This window comes from Bufo bufo, chromosome 1 (assembly GCF_905171765.1).
Source record: "Bufo bufo chromosome 1, aBufBuf1.1, whole genome shotgun sequence".
Lineage (NCBI taxonomy): Eukaryota > Metazoa > Chordata > Amphibia > Anura > Bufonidae > Bufo > Bufo bufo.
This window is the reverse complement of record NC_053389.1, coordinates 801,567,042-801,592,222: the sequence shown is the minus strand read 5'-3', so window position 1 is coordinate 801,592,222 and position 25,181 is coordinate 801,567,042. Positions and strand designations below refer to the sequence as shown.

Genomic DNA, 25,181 nt, shown 5'->3' with positions numbered 1-25,181 from the left:
TTGTCTATCCCATTTGCACAGCAGCATGTGAAATTGATTGTCACTCAGTGTTGCTTCCTAAGTGGACAGTTTGATTTCACAGAAGTGTGATTGACTTGGAGTTACATTGTGTTGTTTAAGTGTTCCCTTTATTTTTTTGAGCAGTGTATAACAGCAGTATTTAACATTTGTATTAGACTCTTAGAAATGCAGCAAAGGCTGCAAATGTAGTGTCTTGCACAAAATGGGGGTGTTTTTTTTAAACCCAGAATATAACTGCAGTATTTAAAGCTTGTATTTGACTGTCACAAATTCAGAAAAAGCCCAAAATGTAGGGACTTGCACAAAATGGGTGTTTTTTAAACCCAGAATATAACTGCAGTATTTAAAGCTTGTATTTGACTGTCACAAATGCAGCAAAGGCCCCAAATGTAGTGTTTTGCACAAAATGTGTGTTTTTTTTCAAAACACACTATAACAGCAGTATTTAACGCTTGTATTGGACTCTTAGAAATAAAGCAATGGACCCAAATGTAGTGTCTTGCACAAAATGGGTGATTTTTGAAACCCACAATATAACAGCAGTATTTAAAACTTGTATTTGACTGTCACAAATGCAGAAAAGGCCCACAATGTAGTCTCTTGCAGAAAATGGGTGTTTTTTTTTAAACCTAGAGTATAACTGCAGCATTTAAAGCTTGTATTGGACTCTCAGAAATGCAGAAAATTCCCAAAATGTAGGGTCTTGAATAAAATTGGTATTTTTTTCAAACCACAATATAAAAGCAGTATTTAACGCTTGTATTGGACTCTCAGAAATGCAGTAAAGGTCGCAAATGAAGTGTCTTGCACAAAATGGGTGATTTTTGAAACACAGAATATAACAGCAGTATTTTAAAACTTGTATTTGACTGTCACAAATGCATAAAAGGCTCAAAATGTAGTGCCTTGCACAAAATAAGTGTTTTTTTAAACCAGATTATAACTGCAGTATTTAAAGCTTGTATTGGACTCTCAGAAATGCAGAAAAGGCCCAAAATGTAGTGTCTTGCACAAAATGGGTATTTCTTTCAAACCCAGAATATAACTGCAGTATTTAAAGCTTGTATTTGACTGTCACAAATGTAGCAAAGGCCCCAAATGTAGTGTGTTGCACACAATGGGTGTTTTTTTAAACCCAGAATATAACTGCGGTATTTAAAGATTGTATTTAACTGTCACAAACGCAGAAAAAGCCCAAAATGTAGGGTCTTGCACAAAATGGGTGTTTTTTTTAAACCCAGAATATAACTGCAGTATTTAAAACTTGTATTTGACTGTCACAAATGCAGCAAAGGCCCAAAATGTTGTGTCTTGAACAAAATGAGTATTTTTTTCAAACCCAGAATTTAACTGCAGTATTTAAAGCTTGTATTGGACTCTCAGAAATGCAGATAAGTCCCAAAATGTAGGGTCTTGAACAAAATGAGTATTTTTTTAAACCCAGATTATAACTGCAGTATTTAACCTGTTCCGGACACAGGGCGTATCGGTACGCCCTGATGTCATGGTACTTAAGGACACAGGACGTACCGGTACGTCCTGTGTATTTCCGATCACCGTCGCGCGGCAGGCGGTGATCGGAACAAGATGCCTGCTCTAATCATTGAGCAGGCACCTTGGCTAAATGCGCGGGGGGGTCCCCTGACCCCCCCCCCCCGTGTTGGCGATCACCGCAAATTGCAGGTCAATTCGGACCTGCGGTTTGCGGCTTTTCAATGTTGCGGCGGCGGTTGGTGGCGATGCCATCGGGTCCCAGTGGGGCGGTAGGGGGGACCCGATGGCATGGAAGGCAGCGTAATGCTTTCCTGAGGCATCGGCGCTGCCTTCCTGTGACGAGCCTGTGAGATCCAGCCCCCTGGATCTCACAGGCCGGAAGCTGTATGAGTAATACACTGTAACTCACTGTATTACTCATACAGCCAATGCATTCCAATACAGAAGTATTGGATTGCATTGTAAAGGATTAGACCCCCAAAAGTTAAAGTCCCAAAGTGGGAAAAAAAAAAAAGGTAAAAAAAAAAGGTCAAAAAAGTTCCCCCCCCCAAATTTTTTTAAAAGTTTCAAGTAAAAATAAACAAAAAGTCATTTTCCCCAAATAAAGTTAATTTTTTTATGACATATTAGGTATCGCCGCGTCCGTATTGACCGGCTCTATAAACATATCACATGACCTAACCCTTCAGATGAACACCGTAAAAAATAAAAAATTAAAACTCATCCCGCAAAAAATTTGCCCCTACTTGAGACAATCTCAGAATATGGAGACCCCTCAGATGAACACCATAAAAAATAAAAAAATAAAACTGTTCTAAATAAACCACATTTTATACCCTTACATCACAAAAAGTGTAATAGCAAGCGATCAAAAAGTCATATGCACCCCAAAAGAGTGCCAATAAAACCGTCATCTCATTCCGCAAAAATCATACCATACCCAAGATAAACGCCCAAAAACTGAAAAAATTATGGCTCTCAGACTATGGAAACACTAAAAACATGATTAAAAAATAAATAAAATGAAATCATTGTGTAAAACTTACATAAATAAAAAAAAGTATACATATTAGGTATCACAGCGTCCATGACAACCTGGTCTATAAAAATACCACATGATCTAACCTGTCAGATGAATGTTGTAAATAACAAAAAATAAAAACCGTGCCTAAACAGATATTTCTTGTTACCTTTCCTCACATAAAGTGTAATATAGAGCAACCAAAAATCATATGTACCCTAAACTAGTACCAACAAAACTGCCACCCTATCCCGTAGTGTCTAAAATGGGGTCACTTTTATGGAGTTTCTACTCTAGGGGTGCATCAGGGGGGCTTCTAATAGGACATGGTGTCAAAAAACCAGTCCAGCAAAATCTGCCTTCCAAAAACCGTATGGCATTCCTTTCCTTCTGCGCCCTGCAGTTTTCCCGTACAGCGGTTTACGACCACATATGGGGTGTTTCTGTAAACTATAGAATCAGAGCCATAAATATTGAGTTTTGTTTGGCTGTTAACCCTTGCTTTGTAACTGGAAAAAAATTATTAAAATGGAAAATCTGCCAAAAGTGAAATTTTGAAATTGTATCTCTATTTTCCATTAATTCTTGTGGAACACCTAAAGGGTTAACAAAGTATGTAAAATCAGTTTTGAATACCTTGAGGGGTGTAGTTTATAGAATGGGGTCACTTTTTTGGAGTTTCTACTCTAGGGGTGCATCAGGGGGGCTTTAAATGGGACATGGTGTCAAAAAAAACAGTCCAGCAAAATCTGCCTTTTAAAAACCGTATGGCATTCCTTTCCTTCTGCGCTCTGCCGTGTGCCTGTACAGCAGTTTACGACCACATATGGGGTGTTTCTGTAAACTAAAGAGTCAGAGCCATAAATATTGAGTTTTGTTTGGCTGTTAACCCTAGCTTCGTAACTGGAAAAAAATTATTAAAATGGAAAATCTGCCAAAAAACTGAAATTTTTAAATTGTATCTCTATTTTCCATTAATTCTTGTGGAACACCTAAAGGGTTAACGATGTTTGTAAAATCAGTTTTGAATACCTTGAGGGGTGTAGTTTCTAGAATGGGGTCATTTTTGGGTGGTTTCTATTATGTAAGCCTCACAAAGTGACTTGATCTAAACTGGTCCTTGAAAAGTGGGTTTTTGAAAATTTCTGAAAAATTACAAGATTTGTTTCTAAACTTCTAAGCCTTGTAACAACCCCAAAAAATAAAATGTCATTCCCAAAATGATCCAAACATGAAGTAGACATATGGGGAATGTAAAGTAATACCTATTTTTGTAGGTATTACTATGTATTATAGAAGTAGAGAAATTGAAACTTGGAAATTTGCTAATTTTTCAACATTTTTGGCAATATTTGGTATTTTTTTTTACTCCATTTTACCAGTGTCATGAAGTACAATATGTGACGAAAAAACTATCTCAAAATGGCCTGGATAAGTCAAAGCGTTTCAAAGTTATCACCACATAAAGTGACACTGGTCAGATTTGCAAAAAATGGCGTGGTCCTGAAGGTGAAAATGAGCCAGGTCCTTAAGGAGTTAAAGCTTGTATTTGACTGTCAGAAATGCAGCAAAGGCCCCAAATGTAGTGTTTTGCACAAAATTTATGTTTTTTTAAACCCAGAATATAACTGCAGTATTTAAAGCTTTTATTTGACTGTCACAAATGCAAAAAAAGGCCCAAAATTTTGGGTCTTGCACAAAATGGGTGTTTTTTTTAAACCAAGAATATAACTTCGGTATTAAACACTTGTTTTGGACTGTCACAAACGCAGTGCAGGGCGCAAATGTACTTTTTAGCAAAAAATAAATAATTTGTCCCTACAGAATCTAACAGATGGATTTTCTTGGATTGTACTTTGCAGAATTTTTTTTTAATATGTCACCCCCTGGGTCCCTGAACTCACAGAACAATTCCCTATATTATTTTGCCTTCCCCTGGCACATATGCAGTGCAGGTGCACTTAAAAAATGGGTATATGTTGCCCACTGAACTAAAAGAACAGGGTTAAATTATTGTCCCTGGCACATATGCAGTGCTAGTGCACTGAACTTGCACAAAATGGCCGCCGACGCCCACCTAACTAACAGACGGATAAAAGTTATTTTTCTGTGTCACTGGGCTCGGGGCAGGGTAAAAAAAGTTTGCACTGCACACTCAAAACACAATAGCTGTTGATTTAAGAGTTAACAAGTTCTGATAACAGATCATTTCCTATTCTCTCCCTCACAGCTGCAGCATCCTCTCACTACACTAGTAAGAGCAGAGTGACGTGCGGAGCTACGTGACTCCAGCTTATATAGAGGCTGAGTCACATGCTGCACTGGCCAATCACAGCCATGCCATTAGTAGGCATGGCTGTGTTGGCTTCTAAGGGCACAAGAGTCAAACGATTGTTGATTGGCTGCACTGCACCCATTCAAAAAGTGCCATTAAATCGCTGAACACCAAACTTTTACTTAAAAGACTGGCTGATATGACCCAGGCCTTGAGGGTGTCCCTAAATGTAGCCTGTAGATGGAAAACCGTCACATTTAAATTGGAGTTTATATACCTCCAAGTATCTCTATATACAAACCAACAGAAAAAATGGCGTGGTGTTAAACAAACAGGAAGTGCTCAAGCCGCTCCTGTAATTTGCCCACTGGCTCCTGGTATTGCCCATGCGGCACAGGTAAGTGAGTGTTAGGTCTAGGGATGAGCGAACCCGAACATTTTCGTAAAAGTCCGGGTTCGGGTTCGGTGTTCGGCGCTTTCTTGCCGCTTTTTGAAACGCTGCAAAGCAGCCAATCAACAAGCGTCATACTACTTGCCCCAAGAGGCCATCACAGCCTTGCCTACTATTGGCATGGCTGTGATTGGCCAGTGCAGCATGTGACCCAGCCTCTATATAAGCTTGGGTCACGTAGCGCTGCACGTCACTCTGCTGATTCAAGCATAGGGTGAGGTTGCAGCTGCGACGTTAGGGCGAGATTAGGCAGATTAACTCCTCCAAAAGACTTCTTTCTGTGATCGATCTGCAGCTGTGGATCATTGAAGTGCTAATATCGACTTGCTCACTTTTTTGAGGCTGCCCAGAGCGTTTTTAGATCACTTTTTTCTGGGGTGATCGGCGGCCATTTCGTGACTTGTGGTGCGCCAGCACGAGCTATCACCAAGTGTATTTAACCATCAATAGTGTGGTTATTTTGTGCTATATCCTACATTAGGTGCAGGCTGAGCCTGTGTCACCAAAGTGCATTTAACCATCAACAGTCTGGTTATTTTTTGGCCATATACTACATCAGCTGCAGGCTGAGCCTGTGTCACCGAAGTGCATTTAACCATCAACAGTCTGGTTATTTTTTGGCCATATACTACATCTGGTGCAGGCTGAGCCTGTGTCACCCAAGTGCATTTAACCATCAATAGTGTGGTTATTTTTTGGCCATATACTACATAAGGGGCAAGTTGAGCCTGTCACCCAGCGCCTAAAAAATAGACCTGTCATTTCTATTCAACCAAATCTGTACTGTTTTAGCTGGTCAAGTTATTTGTAGTGACCGTAAAAGCACACTTTTTGTTCTGGGTTGAAAAACTATTCCCAAATTTGCCATTCTCAAAATAACTAGTTTCTGGTATATGAGGCCTACTTGAAATCTATCCCAAAAAGGATATCTTACATTGAAGGTGCTGATAGTGTCATTCAGAAAAACCTAAGACACACGCTACCGTGCAGATAGAAGTCTAATTCTGTGATTAAACCTATACCTGTCACACAGCGCAAAAAAAAAAAACAGGCCTGACATTTCTATTCAACCAAATCTGTACTGTTTTAGCTGGTCAAGTTATTTGTAGTCACCGTAAAAGCACACTTTTTGTTCTGGGTTGGAAAACTATTCCCAAATTTGCCATTCTCAAAATTGTGGTGAACGGGAACAATGAGGAAAACATCTAATAAGGGACGCGGACGTGGACATGGTCGTGGTGGTGTTAGTAGACCCTCTGGTGCTGGGAGAGGACGTGGCCGTTCTGCCACAGCCACACGTCCTAGTGAACCAACTACCTCAGGTCCCAGTAGCCAGCAGAATTTACAGCGATATTTGGTGGGGCCCAATGCCGTTCTAAGGATGGTAAGGCCTGAGCAGGTACAGGCATTAGTCAATTGGGTGGCCGACAGTGGATCCAGCACTTTCACATTATCTCCCACCCAGTCTTCTTCAGAAAGCGCACAGATGGCACATGAAAACCAAGCCCATCGGTCTGTCACATCACCCCCATGCATATCAGGGAAACTGTCTGAGCCTCAAGTTATGCAGCAGTCTCTTATGCTGTTTGAAGACTCTGCTGCCAGGGTTTCCCAAGGGCATCCACCTAGCCCTTCCCCAGGGGTGGAAGAGATAGAATGCACTAACGCACAACCACTTATTTTTCCTGATGATGAGGACATGGGAATACCACCTCAGCACGTCTCTGATGATGACGAAACACAGGTGCCAACTGCTGCGTCTTTCTGCAGTGTGCAGACTGAACAGGAGGTCAGGGATCAAGACTGGGTGGAAGACGATGCAGGGGACGATGAGGTCCTAGACCCCACATGGAATGAAGGTCGTGCCACTGACTTTCACAGTTCGGAGGAAGAGGCAGTGGTGAGACCGAGCCAACAGCGTAGCAAAAGAGGGAGCAGTGGGCAATATCAGAACACCCGCCGCCAAGAGACTCCGCCTGCTACTGACCGCCGCCATCTGGGACCGAGCACCCCAAAGGCAGCTTCAAGGAGTTCCCTGGCATGGCACTTCTTCAAACAATGTGCTGACGACAAGACCCGAGTGGTTTGCACGCTGTGCCATCAGAGCCTGAAGCGAGGCATTAACGTTCTGAACCTTAGCACAACCTGCATGACCAGGCACCTGCATGCAAAGCATGAACTGCAGTGGAGTAAACACCTTAAAAACAAGGAAGTCACTCAGGCTCCCCCTGCTACCTCTTCTGCTGCTGCCGCCTCTGCCTTTGGAGGAACGTTGGCACCTGCCGCTCAGCAAACATGGGATGTACCACCAATACCACCACCTGCGTCACCAAGCATCTCAACCATGTCACACGGCAGCGTTCAGCTCTCCATCTCACAAACATTTGAGAGAAAGCGTAAATTCCCACCTAGCCACCCTCGATCCCTGGCCCTGAATGCCAGCATTTCTAAACTACTGGCCTATGAAATGCTGTCATTTAGGCTGGTGGACACAGACAGCTTCAAACAGCTCATGTCGCTTGCTGTCCCACAGTATGTTGTTCCCAGCTGCCACTACTTCTCCAAGAGAGCCGTGCCTTCCCTGCACAAACAAGTGTCCGATAAAATCAAGTGTGCACTGCGCAACGCCATCTGTGGCAAGGTCCACCTAACCACAGATACGTGGACCAGTAAGCACGGCCAGGGACGCTATATCTCCCTAACTGCACACTGGGTAAATGTAGTGGCGGCTGGGCCCCAGGCGGAGAGCTGTTTGGCGCACGTCCTTCCGCCGCCAAGGATCGCAGGGCAACATTCTTTGCCTCCTGTCTCCTCCTCCTCCTACTCAGATTCCTCCTCCTCTTCTTCCACCTGCTCATCCAGTCAGCCACACACCTTGACCACCAACTTCAGCACAGCCCGGGGTAAACGTCAGCAGGCCATTCTGAAACTCATATGTTTGGGGCACAGGCCCCACACCGCACAGGAGTTGTGGCGGGGTATAGAACAACAGACCGACGAGTGGTTGCTGCCGGTGAGCCTCAAGCCCGGCCTGGTGGTGTGCGATAATGGGCGAAATCTCGTTGCAGCTCTGGGACTAGCCGTTTTGACGCACATCCCTTGCCTGGCGCATGTGCTGAATTTGGTGGTGCAGAAGTTCATTCGCAACTACCCCGACATGTCAGAGCTGCTGCATAAAGTGCGGGCCGTCTGTTCGCGCTTCCGGTGTTCACACCCTGCCGCTGCTCGCCTGTCTGCGCTACAGCGTAACTTCGGCCTTCCCGCTCACCGCCTCATATGCGACGTACCCACCAGGTGGAACTCCACCTTGCATATGCTGGACAGACTGTGCGAGCAGCAGCAGGCCATAGTGGAGTTTCAGCTGCAGCACGCACGGGTCAGTCGCACTGCGGATCAGACACACTTCACCACCAATGACTGGGCCTCCATGCGAGACCTGTGTGCCCTGTTGCGTTGTTTCGAGTACTCCACCAACATGGCCAGTGGCGATGACGCCGTTATCAGCGTTACAATACCACTTCTATGTCTCCTTGAGAAAACACTTAGGGCAATGATGGAAGAGGAGGTGGCCCAGGAGGAAGAGGAGGAAGAGGGGTCATTTTTAGCACTTTCAGGCCAGTCTCTTCGAAGTGACTCAGAGGGAGGTTTTTTGCAACACCAGAGGCCAGGTACAAATGTGGCCAGACAGGTCCCACTTCTGGAGGACAAGGAGGACGAGGATGAGGAGGAGGTGGAGGAGGATGAGGATGAAGCATGTTCACAGCGGGGTGGCACCCAAAGCAGCTCGGGCCCATCACTGGTGCGTGGCTGGGGGGAAACACAGGACGATGACGATACGCCTCCCACAGAGGACAGCTTGTCCTTACCTCTGGGCAGCCTGGCACACATGAGCGACTACATGCTGCAGTGCCTGCGCAACGACAGCAGAGTTGCCCACATTTTAACGTGTGCGGACTACTGGGTTGCCACCCTGCTGGATCCCCGGTACAAAGACAATGTGCCCACCTTACTTCCTACACTGGAGCGTGATAGGAAGATGCGCGAGTACAAGCGCACGTTGGTAGACGCGCTACTGAGAGCATTCCCAAATGTCACAGGGGAACCAGTGGAAGCCCAAGGCGAAGGCAGAGGAGGAGCAAGAGGTCGCCAACGCAGCTGTGTCACGCCCAGCTCCTCTGAGGGCAGGGTTAGCATGGCAGAGATGTGGAAAAGTTTTGTCAACACGCCACAGCTAACTGCACCACCACCTGATACGGAACGTGTTAGCAGGAGGCAACATTTCACTAACATGGTGGAACAGTACCTGTGCACACCCCTCCACGTACTGACTGATGGTTCGGCCCCATTCAACTTCTGGGTCTCCAAATTGTCCACGTGGCCAGAGCTAGCCTTTTATGCCTTGGAGGTGCTGGCCTGCCCGGCGGCCAGCGTTTTGTCTGAACGTGTATTCAGCACGGCAGGGGGCGTCATTACAGACAAACGCAGCCGCCTGTCTACAGCCAATGTGGACAAGCTGACGTTCATAAAAATGAACCAGGCATGGATCCCACAGGACCTGTCCATCCCTTGTGCAGATTAGATATTAACTACCTCCCCTTAACAATATATTATTCTACTCCAGGGCACTTCCTCATTCAATACTATTTTTAATTTCATTTTACCATTATATTGCGGGGCAACTCAAAGTTGAATGAACCTCTCCTCTGTCTGGGTGCCGGGGCCTAAATGTGTGACAGTGGCCTGTTCCAGTGGTGGGTGACGTGAAGCCTGATTCTCTGCTATGACATGAAGACTGATTCTGCGCTGACATAAGGCCAGATTCTCTGTTATGGGACCTCTCTCCTCTGCCTGGGTGCCTGGGCCTAAATATGTGACAGTGGCCTGTTCCAGTGGTGGGTGACGTGAAGCCTGATTCTCTGCTATGACATGAAGACTGATTCTGCGCTGACATAAGGCCAGATTCTCTGTTACGGGACCTCTCTCCTCTGCCTGGGTGCCTGGGCCTAAATGTGTGACAGTGGCCTGTTCCAGTGGTGGGTGACGTGAAGCCTGATTCTCTGCTATGACATGAAGACTGATTCTGCGCTGACATAAGGCCAGATTCTCTGTTACGGGACCTCTCTCCTCTGCCTGGGTGCCTGGGCCTAAATATGTGACAGTGGCCTGTTCCAGTGGTGGGTGACGTGAAGCCTGATTCTCTGCTATGACATGAAGACTGATTCTGCGCTGACATAAGGCCAGATTCTCTGTTACGGGACCTCTCTCCTCTGCCTGGGTGCCTGGGCCTAAATATGTGACAGTGGCCTGTTCCAGTGGTGGGTGACGTGAAGCCTGATTCTCTGCTATGACATGAAGACTGATTCTGCGCTGACATAAGGCCAGATTCTCTGTTACAGGACCTCTCTCCTCTGTCTGGGTGCCGGGGCCTAAATGTGTGACAGTGGCCTGTTCCAGTGGTGGGTGACGTGAAGCCTGATTCTCTGCTATGACATGAAGACAGATTCTGTGCTGACATAAGGCCAGATTCTCTGTTACGGGACCTCTCTCCTCTGTCTGGGTGCCGGGGCCTAAATGTGTGACAGTGGCCTGTTCCAGTGGTGGGTGACGTGAAGCCTGATTCTCTGCTATGACATGAAGCCAGATTCTCTGCTATGGCATGAAGAGACTGATTCTCTGCTGACATGAAGCCAGATTCTTTGCTATGACATGAAGCCAGATTCTTTGCTATGGCATGAAGAGACTGATTCTCTGCTGATGTGAAGCCAGATTCTCTGCTATGGGACCTCTGTCCAATTGATATTGGTTAATTTTTATTTTTTTAATTTTTATTTTAATTCATTTCCCTATCCACATTTGTTTGCAGGGGATTTACCTACATGTTGCTGCCTTATGCAGCCCTCTAGCTCTTTCCTGGGCTGTTTTACAGCCTTTTTAGTGCCCAAAAGTTCGGGTCCCCATTGACTTCAATGGGGTTCGGGTTCGGGACGAAGTTCGGGTCGGGTTCGGATCCCGAACCCGAACATTTCCGGGAAGTTCGGCCGAACTTCTCGAACCCGAACATCCAGGTGTTCGCTCAACTCTAGTTAGGTCCCAAGCTATTTGAGAAACCTTGGCGCTGTGCTCGGGCTCAGACATGTCCTCCACAGTAAGATATGTTGGCTAATCTCTCAATTTTAACATCAGTATGAGGGTTTAGTAAGACAGCAGAGTGCACCTGGCTTTGTAAATGTTATATTGTCATACCACACAAGGTGATACAGCTGTTTTTCTTTCTCATGTGCCGAGCCCTGTATCTATTGTTCTGTTGCAGGTGCCCTTCTCATACGGCTGCTGCCCTTGTCTGGTATAATCTTATATATTATCGCACTACACCGTCTGCAGACAAGTATCAACCATATGACTAAACAGGAGGGGTTTGTTGTCTGTTTAGCTGATTGCTGACAGTCGATGTATTTTGTTCCTTCAACTCCACTTTTATTGTGTTAATGTGCACTGATTTGTATTTGTGTGAACACTAGCTATACCTCCATAAGCTTCTTCAGCGTCCCCTGATGAGCCCCCCAAGTTTTCAGGCGAAACGCGTTGGGATAGGGATGTCTTAATTTCACACATCCCATAATATTACCACTTAACAACTGTGGTATTCTTTTAGCTACCACGTGACTCGTCCCTTGTTGATGGGAGTTGATATGCAACTGTATTTTCCATTTGTGTTACTGTTTATTATTTTTGGTACGTTTATTTTTACATGGTAAAGTCTAGACGAGCCAACTGTTGCTTGTTCTACACTTCCCGATCAGGGCCATTCGAGGGCGTCCAGGAGGTTCCTGACATGGGATCGCCCCTATTGGGGGGGCCATTCCGTTCCAGGCAGGGCAGAACGAAGATAGAGTCACCTTTAAGGACAGTCCCACAAGCATCGTTTATCATACGAGACCCTGCCATTTTGTCGCCCACTACTGTGAGGATTGACTCTTTCACAACAGGAATTATTTTTTTCGTTTTGTGTTATGTTCGTTTTGCCTATTTGGTGTATTTAATGTGTTTTATATCTAGACATATGAATAAAGGCTAAGTGTTAAAGGATGGTTTTCTGTGACTATACTTAACTTCACTAGACCATCACGATTTATATTACCCTCGGGAATAGTCTGTACTGTGATTTTTATTTTTAACATTGCCAAGACGAATCCATCATAAACTCCATTAAAAGTCAATGGGGGACTGATCCGTTTTCTATTGTGGCAGAGAAAATGGATCCGTCACCATTGACTTGCATTGGGGGTCATGCCGGATCCATCTTGCTCCGCATCCCAGAACGGAAAGCAGACTACAACATGTTGCGGTTTGCTCTCCAGTATAGGAACGCAACTAAATGGAACGGAATGCATTTTGGAGGATTCCGTTCTGTTCAGTTCAGTTTTGTCCCCATTGACAATGAATGGGGACAAAACAGAAGCGTTTTTTTCCGGTATTGAGATCTCAATACCGGAAAACTAAAAATGTTAGTGTGAAAGTAGCCTAAAGATGGCAAATTCTTGAAGAATATCAATAGGGAGAGAAATATAAGCTACTGCCAGGTACCTGTAGTAAAGTCTTATCTACTGCAGGAACAAAGGATCAGGCATGTTGAAATCCAGCATGCCCAATCATTCCTTACTCCAACACCGGGGGTGGGGCTGCTCCATTTTATGCATCATCACTTCACCAATAATGCAACCCAACATCTCCCCCTCTTGTTAGATTGACAGTCCTTCAGATTTTATAGCTGGTAGTAATGATGCAGGAGACGCCAGGTCACCCACAGTGCACTAAAAAACTTAATTACTTAAAATTAAAAATAAGCATTTCTCACGATTAGCAGACCAGATTTTCACAAGAAAGGTATATGGTTATGAGTCAGGGTATGTACCCTACACGGCAGTATGCCTTCTTTGAACTTGATTTTGGAGGTGTTAGAGTCCCTTTAACACCTTGGCGCACCTGGGCATACAGGTATGCCCTAACTTTTACCGGAGGCTGTGACACTATAAAGGCCATCACGTGGTTGTGTGCATGAGGCCTTAGGTTGATGTCCTACATCTATTACTTTTGGGTTATGATATGTCATCATGTTCTAAATTAACAGGGGGAAATTTAAGAGGACGGTTTCATAGTTCAATGGTAGCTCGTAAGTAGCTGCTCAAAAGTGTTTTATTTCTAGCATCAAGCTGCTTTTGAAACTAAGGCCGACCCCCGTATAATAATCATCAAAAATATCTCAAATCAGTTCTTTCTATATGTGTGGTTGTGCCATGGTTGGTAGGATGGTTCCTTCCCATTTGGATGACCTGCCATTGTTTGAAGTTAAATAAAGTGGTGGGCCCAGGGGTGGAATATATGGAGGGGGTTTAATTTTTCCTTATTTTTACTCTTTCTTCTGCTTTAAAGAGGACCTGACACCACAAAATCTAATGCAATCTGACAGCACCATGTTATAGAGAAGGAGCTCAGCTTATCCTCCTCTATAACATGGTGCTTTCAGATTGCATTGCATTTCTTTAAAGAAAGATGGATCTTCAAGGACACATTCCAGAGGGTATTAGCTAATAGCGCACATTCATACAGCACACAAAATCCTGTTACAAGAAGATTCTGTGTCCAGCCTAGTGTGTGCACTGGTGTGTGTCATCCACATCTTCTGACCACACTATCTGTCTCCCTGTTATCCACCATCTTGGGTGTTGTGTGCACACAATGAGAGCTTACCAAGATCCCGAAGATGTTTCTTTACTTTGTATACTATGTATCTACCTGCTGCTTATTATGCCTTCTATCACTTTTGTACACTATTTATCCACTATTTCTCCACCTCAAAACTCTGCCATATACATTATGTACATTGGAAGTCGTAAACATAGTGCCCTCTCGCAAGTGCAGCGGCCGTCCATAATTGTGAGGTTTCTGCAGTTTCAAAGAGCAGAGGTCTGTGGGGAATGTCTGTGTTCAGCCATAAGGTCAACGGCATACATTTAACCCCTCAAATGTGAACAAGGCCTTTGAGCAGCGAAGACACAGGAGCCACGTAATCCCACGCCTGTTCGCTGGCTGAGATCAGGGAAGTTGTAATATGCTGGTGATGACTCGGATCCTCAAGCAGGGTCCAACAACTATTATTGGTATATTCCAACACAGACCCGCAGGTGGCAACACTGTGGTGTGATACTGTGAATGGTGTATTTGGTGATGGATAAATATCCATCACAGAATCCAAATGGCACTCTAACGTTTGCTAGTTATTGCCACCTATGGTGACTTCAAAAAAAATGTAAAAAAGTTTTGGAAAATATTTAAAAAAATTATAAAAGTTCAAATCACTCCACTGGAGGCTGGGCAAGAAAGAAGGAAAGAGAGTGTGTTGTGCCTGTTCAGGCCACTGTTTTGTATGCTTGCCCTGCCTTTACATAGGGTCAGGGAACAGAATCTGCATCAGAGACTGGCCAGAGTTTAGATAGGCCTGAACCTGGGTGATAAGGTGGGAGGTCTCAGATTGCCGATTGCCCTCATCCTGGCAAAGCACGTGGAAAAACTGCTTCATCATGTTAAGGAGACTGAACTGGCTGCTGCTGCTTTGGCTTCTGTTGCTTGTGGTGAGCGGAGAGAGGCCTCCGTTTCAAAAACTCTGGCGGCAGGTGTCTGCTCGCCAAAAGCTGCAGCAAGCTGCAGTCTTACCTGGTAATCATGTATTTTTTCCCCCATGTACATTCCCCCATTTTGCTTTGGTAGTGAGGATGTAAAAGTATGGCTATCCAGTAATGATTAGACTGCCTGATGTCAATTATATTCCTTTCATTGTGTAAACAAGCAAGCATACAGCATGCCATTCTGGCTAGCGTGCCCAAGGAGCCATTTATGTCTGGCTCCGTCCACCTGCTGAGACGATTGGATGTCCTGGGCTGTGCCATTATTAACATTCTCCTCTTGTTCCTCCAACTCAGACTCCTGCAATGGCAGCTCCTGATCCTCATCCTCCTCTTCCTACATTGGAGTTTCTCCTAGTGGGTCCCCAACAGCTACAGGGCAGACAGCAAGATGCATTAGCTCTTCTTCTTCTGCCATTGTTCCTGGCTGCATGAGCTCCAGTGTCTGTCCTAAAATTAATATGAGAGGAATAGACAAATATAGCATGAACGGCATAAGCTGCCCGTCCTGGAAACAACACATGCTCCCTTCTGAGGTGGTCTGGTGCATGACAAAATTGTTCAAGGCTTTCCACTGCTTGCACAGATACTCTAGCATGCGCAATGTTGAATTCCAGTGAGTTGGAATGTCGTGGATTAAGCAGTGTAGCAGCAGAAGGTTCTGTTGCTGCAAGTTCAGGAGAGCGTTCCTCACCACGTAAGAATGGCTGAAATGCGAGAACAGTATCCTTGACATTGCTAGCACCTTGTGCAAGCCAGTGTACTTATTTAAAAAGCATTGCACCACTAGGTTGATGAGGTTCACCATGCCAAGAGCATGTGTTATTTCCCCCAGGTTCAGAGCGGCCATGATGTTGCGTCCACTGTCACTGACCACCTTGCCCAGTTGGAGTCAGCCGGATGATAGCCAGCTAGATATTTGCTGCCTGTTGTACTTGCAACTGCTGGTCTGTGTAGCTACTCTCATCCAGGCCAATCAGCTGCAAAAGGGTGTGGGATCACTTGACTTTACACATGTAATAGGAAGGAAGGGGAGTGGGAGTGATGCTGTCCTGCTGTTGTGGACGGGAGAGTGTCCATGAAGGAGGAGGCGGATAAGTTCCTGGTGTGGGAGCCAGGTCGGGGGTCAAAAAGACCTGGCCTTGTTGCTGGTGTCCAGCTTCGCTGCTGCAGCAAAAAATATTGACCCAGTGGGCCGTGAAAGACATGTACTGTCCCTGCCCGTATAGCTTCTCCAGGTCCACCATGGTGTGAACCTGAAAGCATAAAAAGGGCAATGTTTCATCTTCTGGTAAAGTGGAGAAAAACTGCCACATGTGAGATACTTTTGTAGAGCTAGAGGAATCCGAGCTCAGCTTAGTTTTGGCACACGTTGAGCCTATCCCACCCACAGTGTCAGCGGCATCACCAGATCCCGAAGCAGACATGGCCCTGGCTTTTCTTTGGGAGGTATGTCACCTCTGCTCTTTATTGCTGCTACTGCCGCTGCTGCCACCCTACTCCTCTGGTGTTGCCTGCTCCTCAGCGCCCCAATCAGACTCCCAGGTCCTGTCCAAAACACAATGGTCATCGGAATCCAAACTGTCTCTGCTGCTTTTATCAGACCGTGAGATATCATGATGAGTTCCTTTACCCCCTCCACTCCACTGCATTTGCCCGACTGCCACTGCCGCTGCCCCCAACGCCAATACCCTAGCTATCACCATCACCAACACAGCTATTCATGGGATCTGCAGCCTTCTCCTAAACCTCCTCCTCTGGGCAGGACAAACACTGATTGCTCTCACACAAGTCGTCAACAGGGAGACTCTCTTGACTATCTTTCATAGGGCATGGTGAGATTTTCTTGCCACTTCTTAGGAAAAAGAATGGTGTAGTGAAGACTGAGAGGACTCAACTGAAAGCCTTCTCTGGGGCTGCAAGGAGGAGGAGCAAAGGAATGCTGTGACCCCTGGCTCCACGGAACAGTGTCAGATTCAGAAGTCACCTCCCCTTCATCCTACTGTGACTGAGAGGAGTGAGCCATCCAGTCCACAATCTCATCCTCTTTATGCTCAACAATATTATGCGCCTTTCCAAAACCAGCAGGGACAACTACATTTACTACTAATACTTCTGGATGTATAGCTGATGCTGCCAGGGGTATAGCTATATTGGAAGCAGGGGAAGAAGCTGCTATGGGGCCCTAAACTCAGAAGGGGCCTGCCCAGAAGGAATACTGAAAGATATTTTTGTCGGGGTCCCCGCAACAGTATTATACTATGACATTTTATACAGTGAGAGTATATACAGTGACATGACATACAGTATACGTGTAGGAAACGGACAGAGTGGCTATTGGGACATATCTGGAAGAGCAATCTTGGCTGAAAGAGCGATCTTGGTTAGATGCAGGAGTGGGGATTTCATGGGAGGAAGGGGTTATGAAGAAGTTGCTGGAGGAGGGGGCCTTCAAAATTTCACAAAAGTATGCATTTAAAGTAGACTAGAAACTCTGTGGCCTACTCTATGCTCATCTTGCTCTTTTCCTTATGGATTCTCAGGTGGGTTTCATATCATTCATATTGGTTGATGATGGAACTACTGCAGTAAGTCAAGGTCTTCGAGTAGCACCTTGGATTAGAAATCGTGGCGTGGCTGCATTGATTACAAGCTTTTTATGTGATACTCTATATTCTCACCATCCAAAAGTTAAAAAAATTCGATTCGCTCGAATGGAGAATCCACCAGCTGCGTTGTTGAAGAAAACCAAACTGATCGACTCTAAGGTGGGTTCCTTCTTCTTCTTTCTTTTAGTATTGATTCAATTATGTTTCAACAATAAAAAAAAAAAAAAATCCATTACTCAAAAACCTCCACAAGCAGATGGGTAAAAGAAAGGACATTATATATCTATATTTTAGGTTAGCGAACCTTTGAAGGTTTGATTCTCTTTCTACTTGAAATTGAGAGAGACAGAGAGAGAGTCAAATACTGTTCTGTCCCCACATGAAGGCGAATGAAGGTGTAACTGATAATAACTTTGTGACTGGCCTACCTTCGTATCCAAGCAGTGGAGCAGACCGGACCGGCAGATGCTCAGGTTAGATGGATCCAGACGTAGACATGAGGATGCAATCAAACGTGGGTTTATTGATCCAGAGCAGTGACATACAGTGATGCAATACAGGAATGCAGTAGATGCTGTGATGTGGATGTCTTTTCTGAGGCTAACTGCTGAGGTAACTGCTGAGGCTACTGCTGAGGCTACTGCTGGTCAAAAACTGATGCCTTCACAAGCCAAGGTGTGTGTCTCCAGTCACAAAGGAATGCAGCACTGAAAAAGGCTACAGGAAGTGACCAGGCCCAAGGCTGCTAAAACCACGCCCAGAGATAAAACTTTATAGACAACGAACGAGGCGTGCAGCATACAAATTCCGGCCAGCAGATGGCAGCAGAGAACAATAGACTTAAACAACATAGGTAAAACAAGAAATAATACAGTGCAGAAATTCAATATGAAAGGAACAGCACACTCCCCGTCTGAAATTCACTTAGGGGATTTCACTATGACGAATGTCCATGAAATATAAACAACCTGTAAAAGAAAAACATGTTAGAATGCAAAAAAGATTAGTCCTGTTTTGCAACTTGGAATGGAGAAGATCTGCGAAGCTTGATACAGTCCTGTTCACCCATCAGGGACGTTCTCGATGGGTCTCATCCAACTGGAGAAACGTTCAAAGTGCTGACAACCGAAGCTGGCATTTTGCTTTGTTCCAGTGACTAATGCACTAACTTCAGTGCAGATTTCTGGATCATTATCCGGATCCTGGATGCTGAAAACTTCCTGTACACATTCGTCCGCCTCTCCAAGCAGAAACTCTGGACCAAAGACGAATCCAACGTGATTTTGGTTGTTGGGTTCTGTCACCTTCAGATAGGCTACCGCTGCGATGGCCTCCGTGGAGGCATCCGAGAACACGTGGAGTTCTTTCTTTATGCTAGAGGAAAGTGAGGTTTTAATATAGCATCTCGGGATGTGGATCTCATCCAAGGCACACAAAGATCGCTTCCAGGCTTCCCATTTTTGCTCTTTCTCGGAGGGAAGTGGGGTATCCCAATCCTTGACTGTTTCAGAAAACTGTCTCAGTAGAGATTTACCTTGTATGGTGATGGGCGCTACAAATCCCAGCGGATCAAATCGGCTGTTTACCACTGATAGGACGCCTCGTTTTGTGAATGGCTTGTCTGCACAACTTATCTGAAAACCGAAAGAGTCAGCCGAGAGATCCCATCTGAGGCCCAAGCTCCTCTGCACAGGTGGACTGTCCAGTCCCAAGTTAATGTCCTTGAATCCTGGTGCATGATCGCCTGATTCGAAGGCCCTCATAACGGCCAGGCTGTTTGAAGCAATTTTGTGTAGCTTGGTACAACATACTTTGAGTCCTTTTGAGCAGATCGATAGCCGCTTCTTCGGTCGGTAGTGATTTGAGTCCATCGTCTACGTAGAAGTCCTTTTCTACAAAGTCTCTGGCGTCTTTACCGTACTTGGATTCTCCCTCTAATGCAGTTCGCCGAAGGCCGTAAGTTGCCACGGCAGGTGAAGGGCTGTTTCCAAATACGTGTACCCTCATACGATATTCTGCCATCTCTGCGTTGGTGTCGTTATTCTTGTACCACAGAAACCTGAGGAAATTCCGGTGGTCCTCTCTGACTACGAAACAGTGGAACATCTGTTCAATGTCAGCGGTGATGGCAACGAGCTCTTTTCTGAACCTCATCAGCACTCCAACTAGGTTATTCGTCAGATTAGGACCTGTGAGAAGGACATCATTAAGCGATACACCTTGATGTTTGGCACTTGAGTCGAAAACAACCCTAATTTGATTAGGTTTCCGTGGGTGATACACTCCAAATGAAGGCAAGTACCAGCACTCGTCATTCTTCCCTAAGGATGGAGCTGGTTCGGCATGGTTGTTGCGGAATATTTTGTCGATAAAGGCAACGATGTGTTCTCTCATCTCAGGCTTACTGTTCATGGTACGCTGAAGAGAGTTAAATCTAGAGAGAGCTTGTTCCCTATTGTTCGGGAGTCTCACCCTAGTTGCTCGGAAGGGTAATGGAGAAACCCAGTGATTGGTTTCGTCTTTAAGGAACTCATTGTCCATTATCTTGATAAATTCTCTGTCCTCTACTGACAAAGCTACTTTATCATCGTCCTTGCTGGTATGAAAGACTAATCTTCCCAAGTTGTCGGCAAAGGGAGGAATGTCGTCAGGTGGTTGTATGAGTTCTGGAGGCTTCTCTTTCACCTCATAGTGATGAGGGCAAGGCTTAATGCAAGTTGTGCGTCCATCTCCACGCACGTACGTTTTGAATGAGTGGATTTTTGGCTGATCCAAACATACATTTCCTATGACTACCCATCCCAAGTCCAGTCTCTGGGCGTATGGTGCATAGTCGGGACCATTACACTGTTGACGCACCTTGTGTACCCTTAGATTGTCTCTGCCAAGCAGGAGTAGAATCTCGGCGTTGTTGTCCATAGGTGGGATAACGTTGGCCAGGTGCCTTAGGTGTGGATGGTGAAATGCAGCTTCCGGGGTAGGAATTTCATCCCTATGGTTGGGTATTTGATCGCATTCGATCAGCGTCGGTAGAGGTATCTCCGTATTTCCACTGACTGAACAAGCGATGAATCCTTGTGCCCTCCTGCCGCTAGTCTCTATGCGACCTGAGCAGGTGTTTAAGATGTAGGGTTCTGATGGTCCCTTTATTCCAAAGGCTTCAAAGAATTTAGGTCCTGCTAGGGAGCGGTTGCTTTGGTCGTCAATGATGGCATACATTTTTACTGCCTTTTCTGGTAGCCCCTCCGGGTAGACCTTGATTAGGCATATGCGGGCACAACATTTCTCACTCTGGCCCTCCCCACATACGTCCAAGCATGAGCAGGAAACAGCAGTGGCTGTGTTAGCGTGGTTCTGGGGCTCCCCGCCATGACTTGGAGCAGGACTGGTGGTGACAGCAGCAGGTGAATCCCTTGTGAGTGGAGTTGGGTGCATAGCTGAGGCATGTCTATCACTATGACACTCCTCACATTTGATAATGGATTTACAGTCCTTAGCCATGTGCTCCAATGAAGCGCAGCACTTGAAACATACCCCAAGCTCGGTGAGGACTTTCTTGCGCTCCTGTATGGTTTTGGATCTAAATCCTCTGCATTTGTTCAGTGAGTGTGGTTTTTTATGAATGGGACATTCACGATTGAAGGCCTTGTCTCCTGATGAGGTAGTGTACTGTCTACCAGTGGGTACTGCAGATGATGGTAGGTTAGTCTTTCTAACATTCACGCTGCTCTTAAAGTCTCTGTGTTTATGCACAATACTTTCATACCTTGATGATGGTGTCGCTGAAGCTGTAGTATTGAACTCCAGGAAGTCGAGGCTGGGGTCATTCCTCATCTGGGACTGTTCATCGATGAATCTACAGAAATGAATAAATGGGGGAAAAGTGACGTCATGCACTCTTTTGTACCTTGAGACTGATGCCGCCCACTTCTCTTGCAGGCTGTATGGTAACTTCACGACAATTGGGTTCACCCCATGGGCTGTATCCAGGTAGCACAGCCCGGACAGACGAGGGTCTCTTTTGGCAAGCTCCAGTTCCATGAGCAAATCACTTAAATCCTGAAGCTTATGGACATCCTTGAGACTGATCTTGGGGACGTTCTGCAGTCTCCTGAATAGTGCCTTCTCTATTGCTTCTGCGCTGCCAAAGGTGCGTTCGAGTCTCTGCCAGGCTGCAGCGAGACCTGCTTCTGCTTGTCCCACATAGACAGTTCTAAGGCTCTTGATGCGATTTGTGGAGCCTGGGCCCAGCCATTTGATCAAGAGGTCGAGCTCCTGCTCTGCAGTTAGGTTGAGGTTGGTGATGGCAGCTTTGAAGGTTGCCTTCCAGGCTCTGTAGCTCTCCGCACGGTCATCAAATTTTGAGAGACTGGTGTTAATTAGCTCTCTGCTCACCATAAACCTGGCAAACTCAGACATATCTGATTTCTCACTGCTTGTTGCCATGACAACTTGTGATGCCCCTGGGGCGTATAGGCTGCGTGGCGTGAAAGGGTGAGATGCTTCCGGGTAGAATGATGTTGCTGCAGGGTTGAGCTGTGGTCTAGCCTCTGTAGATTCTGATGACTGCTGTTTGAGCTGTGGACGTAGGCCAGGAAACACCTGGTAGCCATCTTGCTGTAATAACTGCCCTTGAGAGAGCGCGTCTGGGCGACTGTTATTGGATTGCTCGGGTGCTGTGGGTGTCACTGGCACTGCGGGTAGAGCTGACTTGGAGGTTTCGGTGTTGTTGGCTTGGACAGTACTGCACACTGAGGGTGGTGCAGGTAACTGTTTCAGTACATAGTCGCTGGTGCGATCAGCTGGATCGTCTATCTCCTCTGGTGGTAAGCAGACTGAATCAAGGCCTTGGATCAATGCTTGCTCAAGTAGTCTTACTTTTGCTAATGCGATTTCCTCTTCCCTCTCTGATTCAAGGATCTTTATTCGAGCCTCTGCTTCTGCCCTCTTGGCTTCTGCCTCCGCTTCTGCCCTCTTGGCTTCTGCCTCCGCTTCAGCCCTCTTGGCCGCCGCCTCTGCTTCTGCCCTCTTGGCTTCTGCCTCTGCTTCAGCCCTCTTGGCCGCCGCCTCCGCTTCTGCCCTCTTGGCTGCCGCCTCCGCTTCAGCCCTCTTGGCTTCTGCCTCCGCTTCAGCCCTCTTGGCCGCCGCCTCTGCTTCTGCCTTCTTGGCTTCTGCCTCCGCTTCAGCCCTCTTGGCCGCCGTCTGTGCTTCTGCCCTCGCAAGGACTTCTTTTTCGGTGAAGGAACGCCTCACTTTGGATTGCTCTGCATTTATGCGGGCCTCTAGTAATCTGTCGCTCAGGGTGGAGCTTCTAGAGCATGATGATCTGTAGGACCGCGAGGAATGTTTGGATGAATGCGATCTGTGTGATCTAGTTTCTTGCAAATGAGAGATACGGAGTTCCACTTTATCTTTAGCACCCAGCACCATGGCGTCTCTTTGTCTGTCTATTGATTCTGCCTTGCACAATTCTGACGGGGCTTCTTCAATATTAGAGTCTTTTAGAAAGGTTATATACCTTGTGGACAGTCTCTTGTATCTTTCATGGGCTGCATTCAGCCGCCCGACGGCAACTTGTAAGCTGGTGGCATCGCCTGAGGAGGACTTAAGTTCTGATATGAGGGAGGAAACTCGTTCCCATAGCTCTTCCAGGTTGTCACATAGCTCATCTTTCCTGGTGTGATAGTTTTCTGTGATCTTTATAGTTGGTTTGAGAGAGCGCCTTGGTCGCGTGACTTGGTCTGCTGGAAGTGTGGGTTCTACCTCCAGCTCTTCATAATGATCAGTATCAGGTTGCATTTGCTTTATTTCATCACTGGGGAACTGTACGAGGTTCTTTTCGGCCATTTTGATTTAAGGTGCGCTGTCTCTTTAAGAAAATGAACTTTTGAATTGGGGGTTGAAAATTGCAGTGCGGCTCAGATGAGGCACCCTGATGAGTTTCCCAAGGTGTCTTGAGTGAATTGCGGGGTTTTGGTATAAGGGAGGCCCCGCGTGCGTGAACAGTTCTTATATCATGCGAGCAAGGGTTAATATAGGATGTAGAAAGTGGCTTGGCGAGTAGTGGAGGACTTCCAGGCGAGAGTATATCTACTGCGGACACGCCGTGCTTCCCCTTAGGCTTATGGGACGTGCACTGTTGCCGGGCAGATTTGCTGGGAGTGGGCCTGTTGCAGGGGAGGTTCCAGAGTGTGGCGCTGGGCTCTGTGGGAACCTGTAGCCGGCATTGGACATTCAGACGGATATTGACTGGGGTATAAGGCTTTAAGGCAGTTTTTGACTGTTCTGTCCCCACATGAAGGCGAATGAAGGTGTAACTGGTAATGACTTTGTGACTGTCCTACCTTCGTATCCAAGCAGTGGAGCAGACCGGACCGGCAGATACTCAGGTTAGATGGATCCAGACGTAGACATGAGGATGCAATCAAACGTGGATTTATTGATCCAGAGCAGTGATGCAATACAGGAATGCAGTAGATGCTGTGATGTGGATGTCTTTCTGAGGCTAACTGCTGAAGCTACTGCTGGTCAAAAACTGATGGCTTCACAAGCCAAGGTGTGTGTCTCCAGTCACAAAGAATGCAGCACAGAAAAAGGCTACAGGAAGTGACCAGGCCCAAGGCTGCAAAAACCACGCCCAGAGATAAAACTTTATAGACAACGAACGAGGCGTGCAGCATACAAATTCCGGCCAGCAGATGGCAGCAGAGAACAATAGACTTAAACAACATAGGTAAAACAAGAAATAATACAGTGCAGAAATTCAATATGAAAGGAACAGCACAAATACTACTAGTCTGGGTTTCTAGGCAATATATACAGTATGCATAGTTGGGAGGTACTCTTTCTTATTACGAAGAGTGCAGAGTATTGTAGGCCAGGCAAAATCCCTCTCGGTTTCTGGGAAAGATATTCAAATTAGCCTTCCTAAGCCTATCTGATGCCAGCAGATGTAAGATGTGCTAATTTTTACATATTTTCCCAGAAACCCAAAGGAATATTGACTGGCTTACGATATTTCTTATGCATTCTCTGCATACTCTTCCATAAGAAGCAATAGTACCTCAACCAAGGCCTCTCAGGCAGCCAAGCAGATTTTCTTTGCTCAGCTCTATTAAAGGGTGGTTACCCAGAAAGTTGGTCTCCTGGTGTAACAACACAGTTTTTATGGCATGTCTCTTTTCTAAAGAAGAATTATGTGGGGATACAAGCACAGCAATAGAGAAAAAAAAATCTTGCTATGAAAAAAACACTAATTGAACACTTTGAGGCTACCAACAAAAAACTTTGTGGATACAAAATAGAAGAAAATGTATCTATGAAGCACAAGGGGATATAAATATACATATTAGAGATGAGCAAATCAAGTTCATCAATATGGAACTCATCTTAAATTTTCCAAAAATTTAGGGGGTCATTTATTATACTGAAATACACTTAAATTAAGCGTGTTTCAGGTGCAGATGGTGGTGGAATGTTTAGTTGCGTCTCTATCTGCGACTTCTCCCCTCTCACAACAGGTCTAAAAAAGTGGGTGTGGCGTGGGCAGGGAAGGGTCAGCAGGCCTGTCTCATTCATCATTTTCTATGCTTGTTTTAGGTGTAGAAAATGGTCTAAATGTAAGACATCT

At 45.8% G+C, this 25,181-nt stretch overlaps 1 protein-coding gene across 1 annotated transcript in view; it reads left to right on the top strand.

Moving 5' to 3' along the window:
• The window catches only part of LOC120988597 (probable N-acetyltransferase 16), a 147,716-nt gene that overhangs the window by 33,321 nt on the left and 89,214 nt on the right, over positions 1-25,181 (top strand). Inside the window, exon 3 of the mRNA XM_040416166.1 lies at positions 17,486-17,710. Coding sequence (XP_040272100.1) covers positions 17,486-17,710 — 225 coding nt within the window. The remainder of the gene's footprint in view (positions 1-17,485; positions 17,711-25,181) is intronic.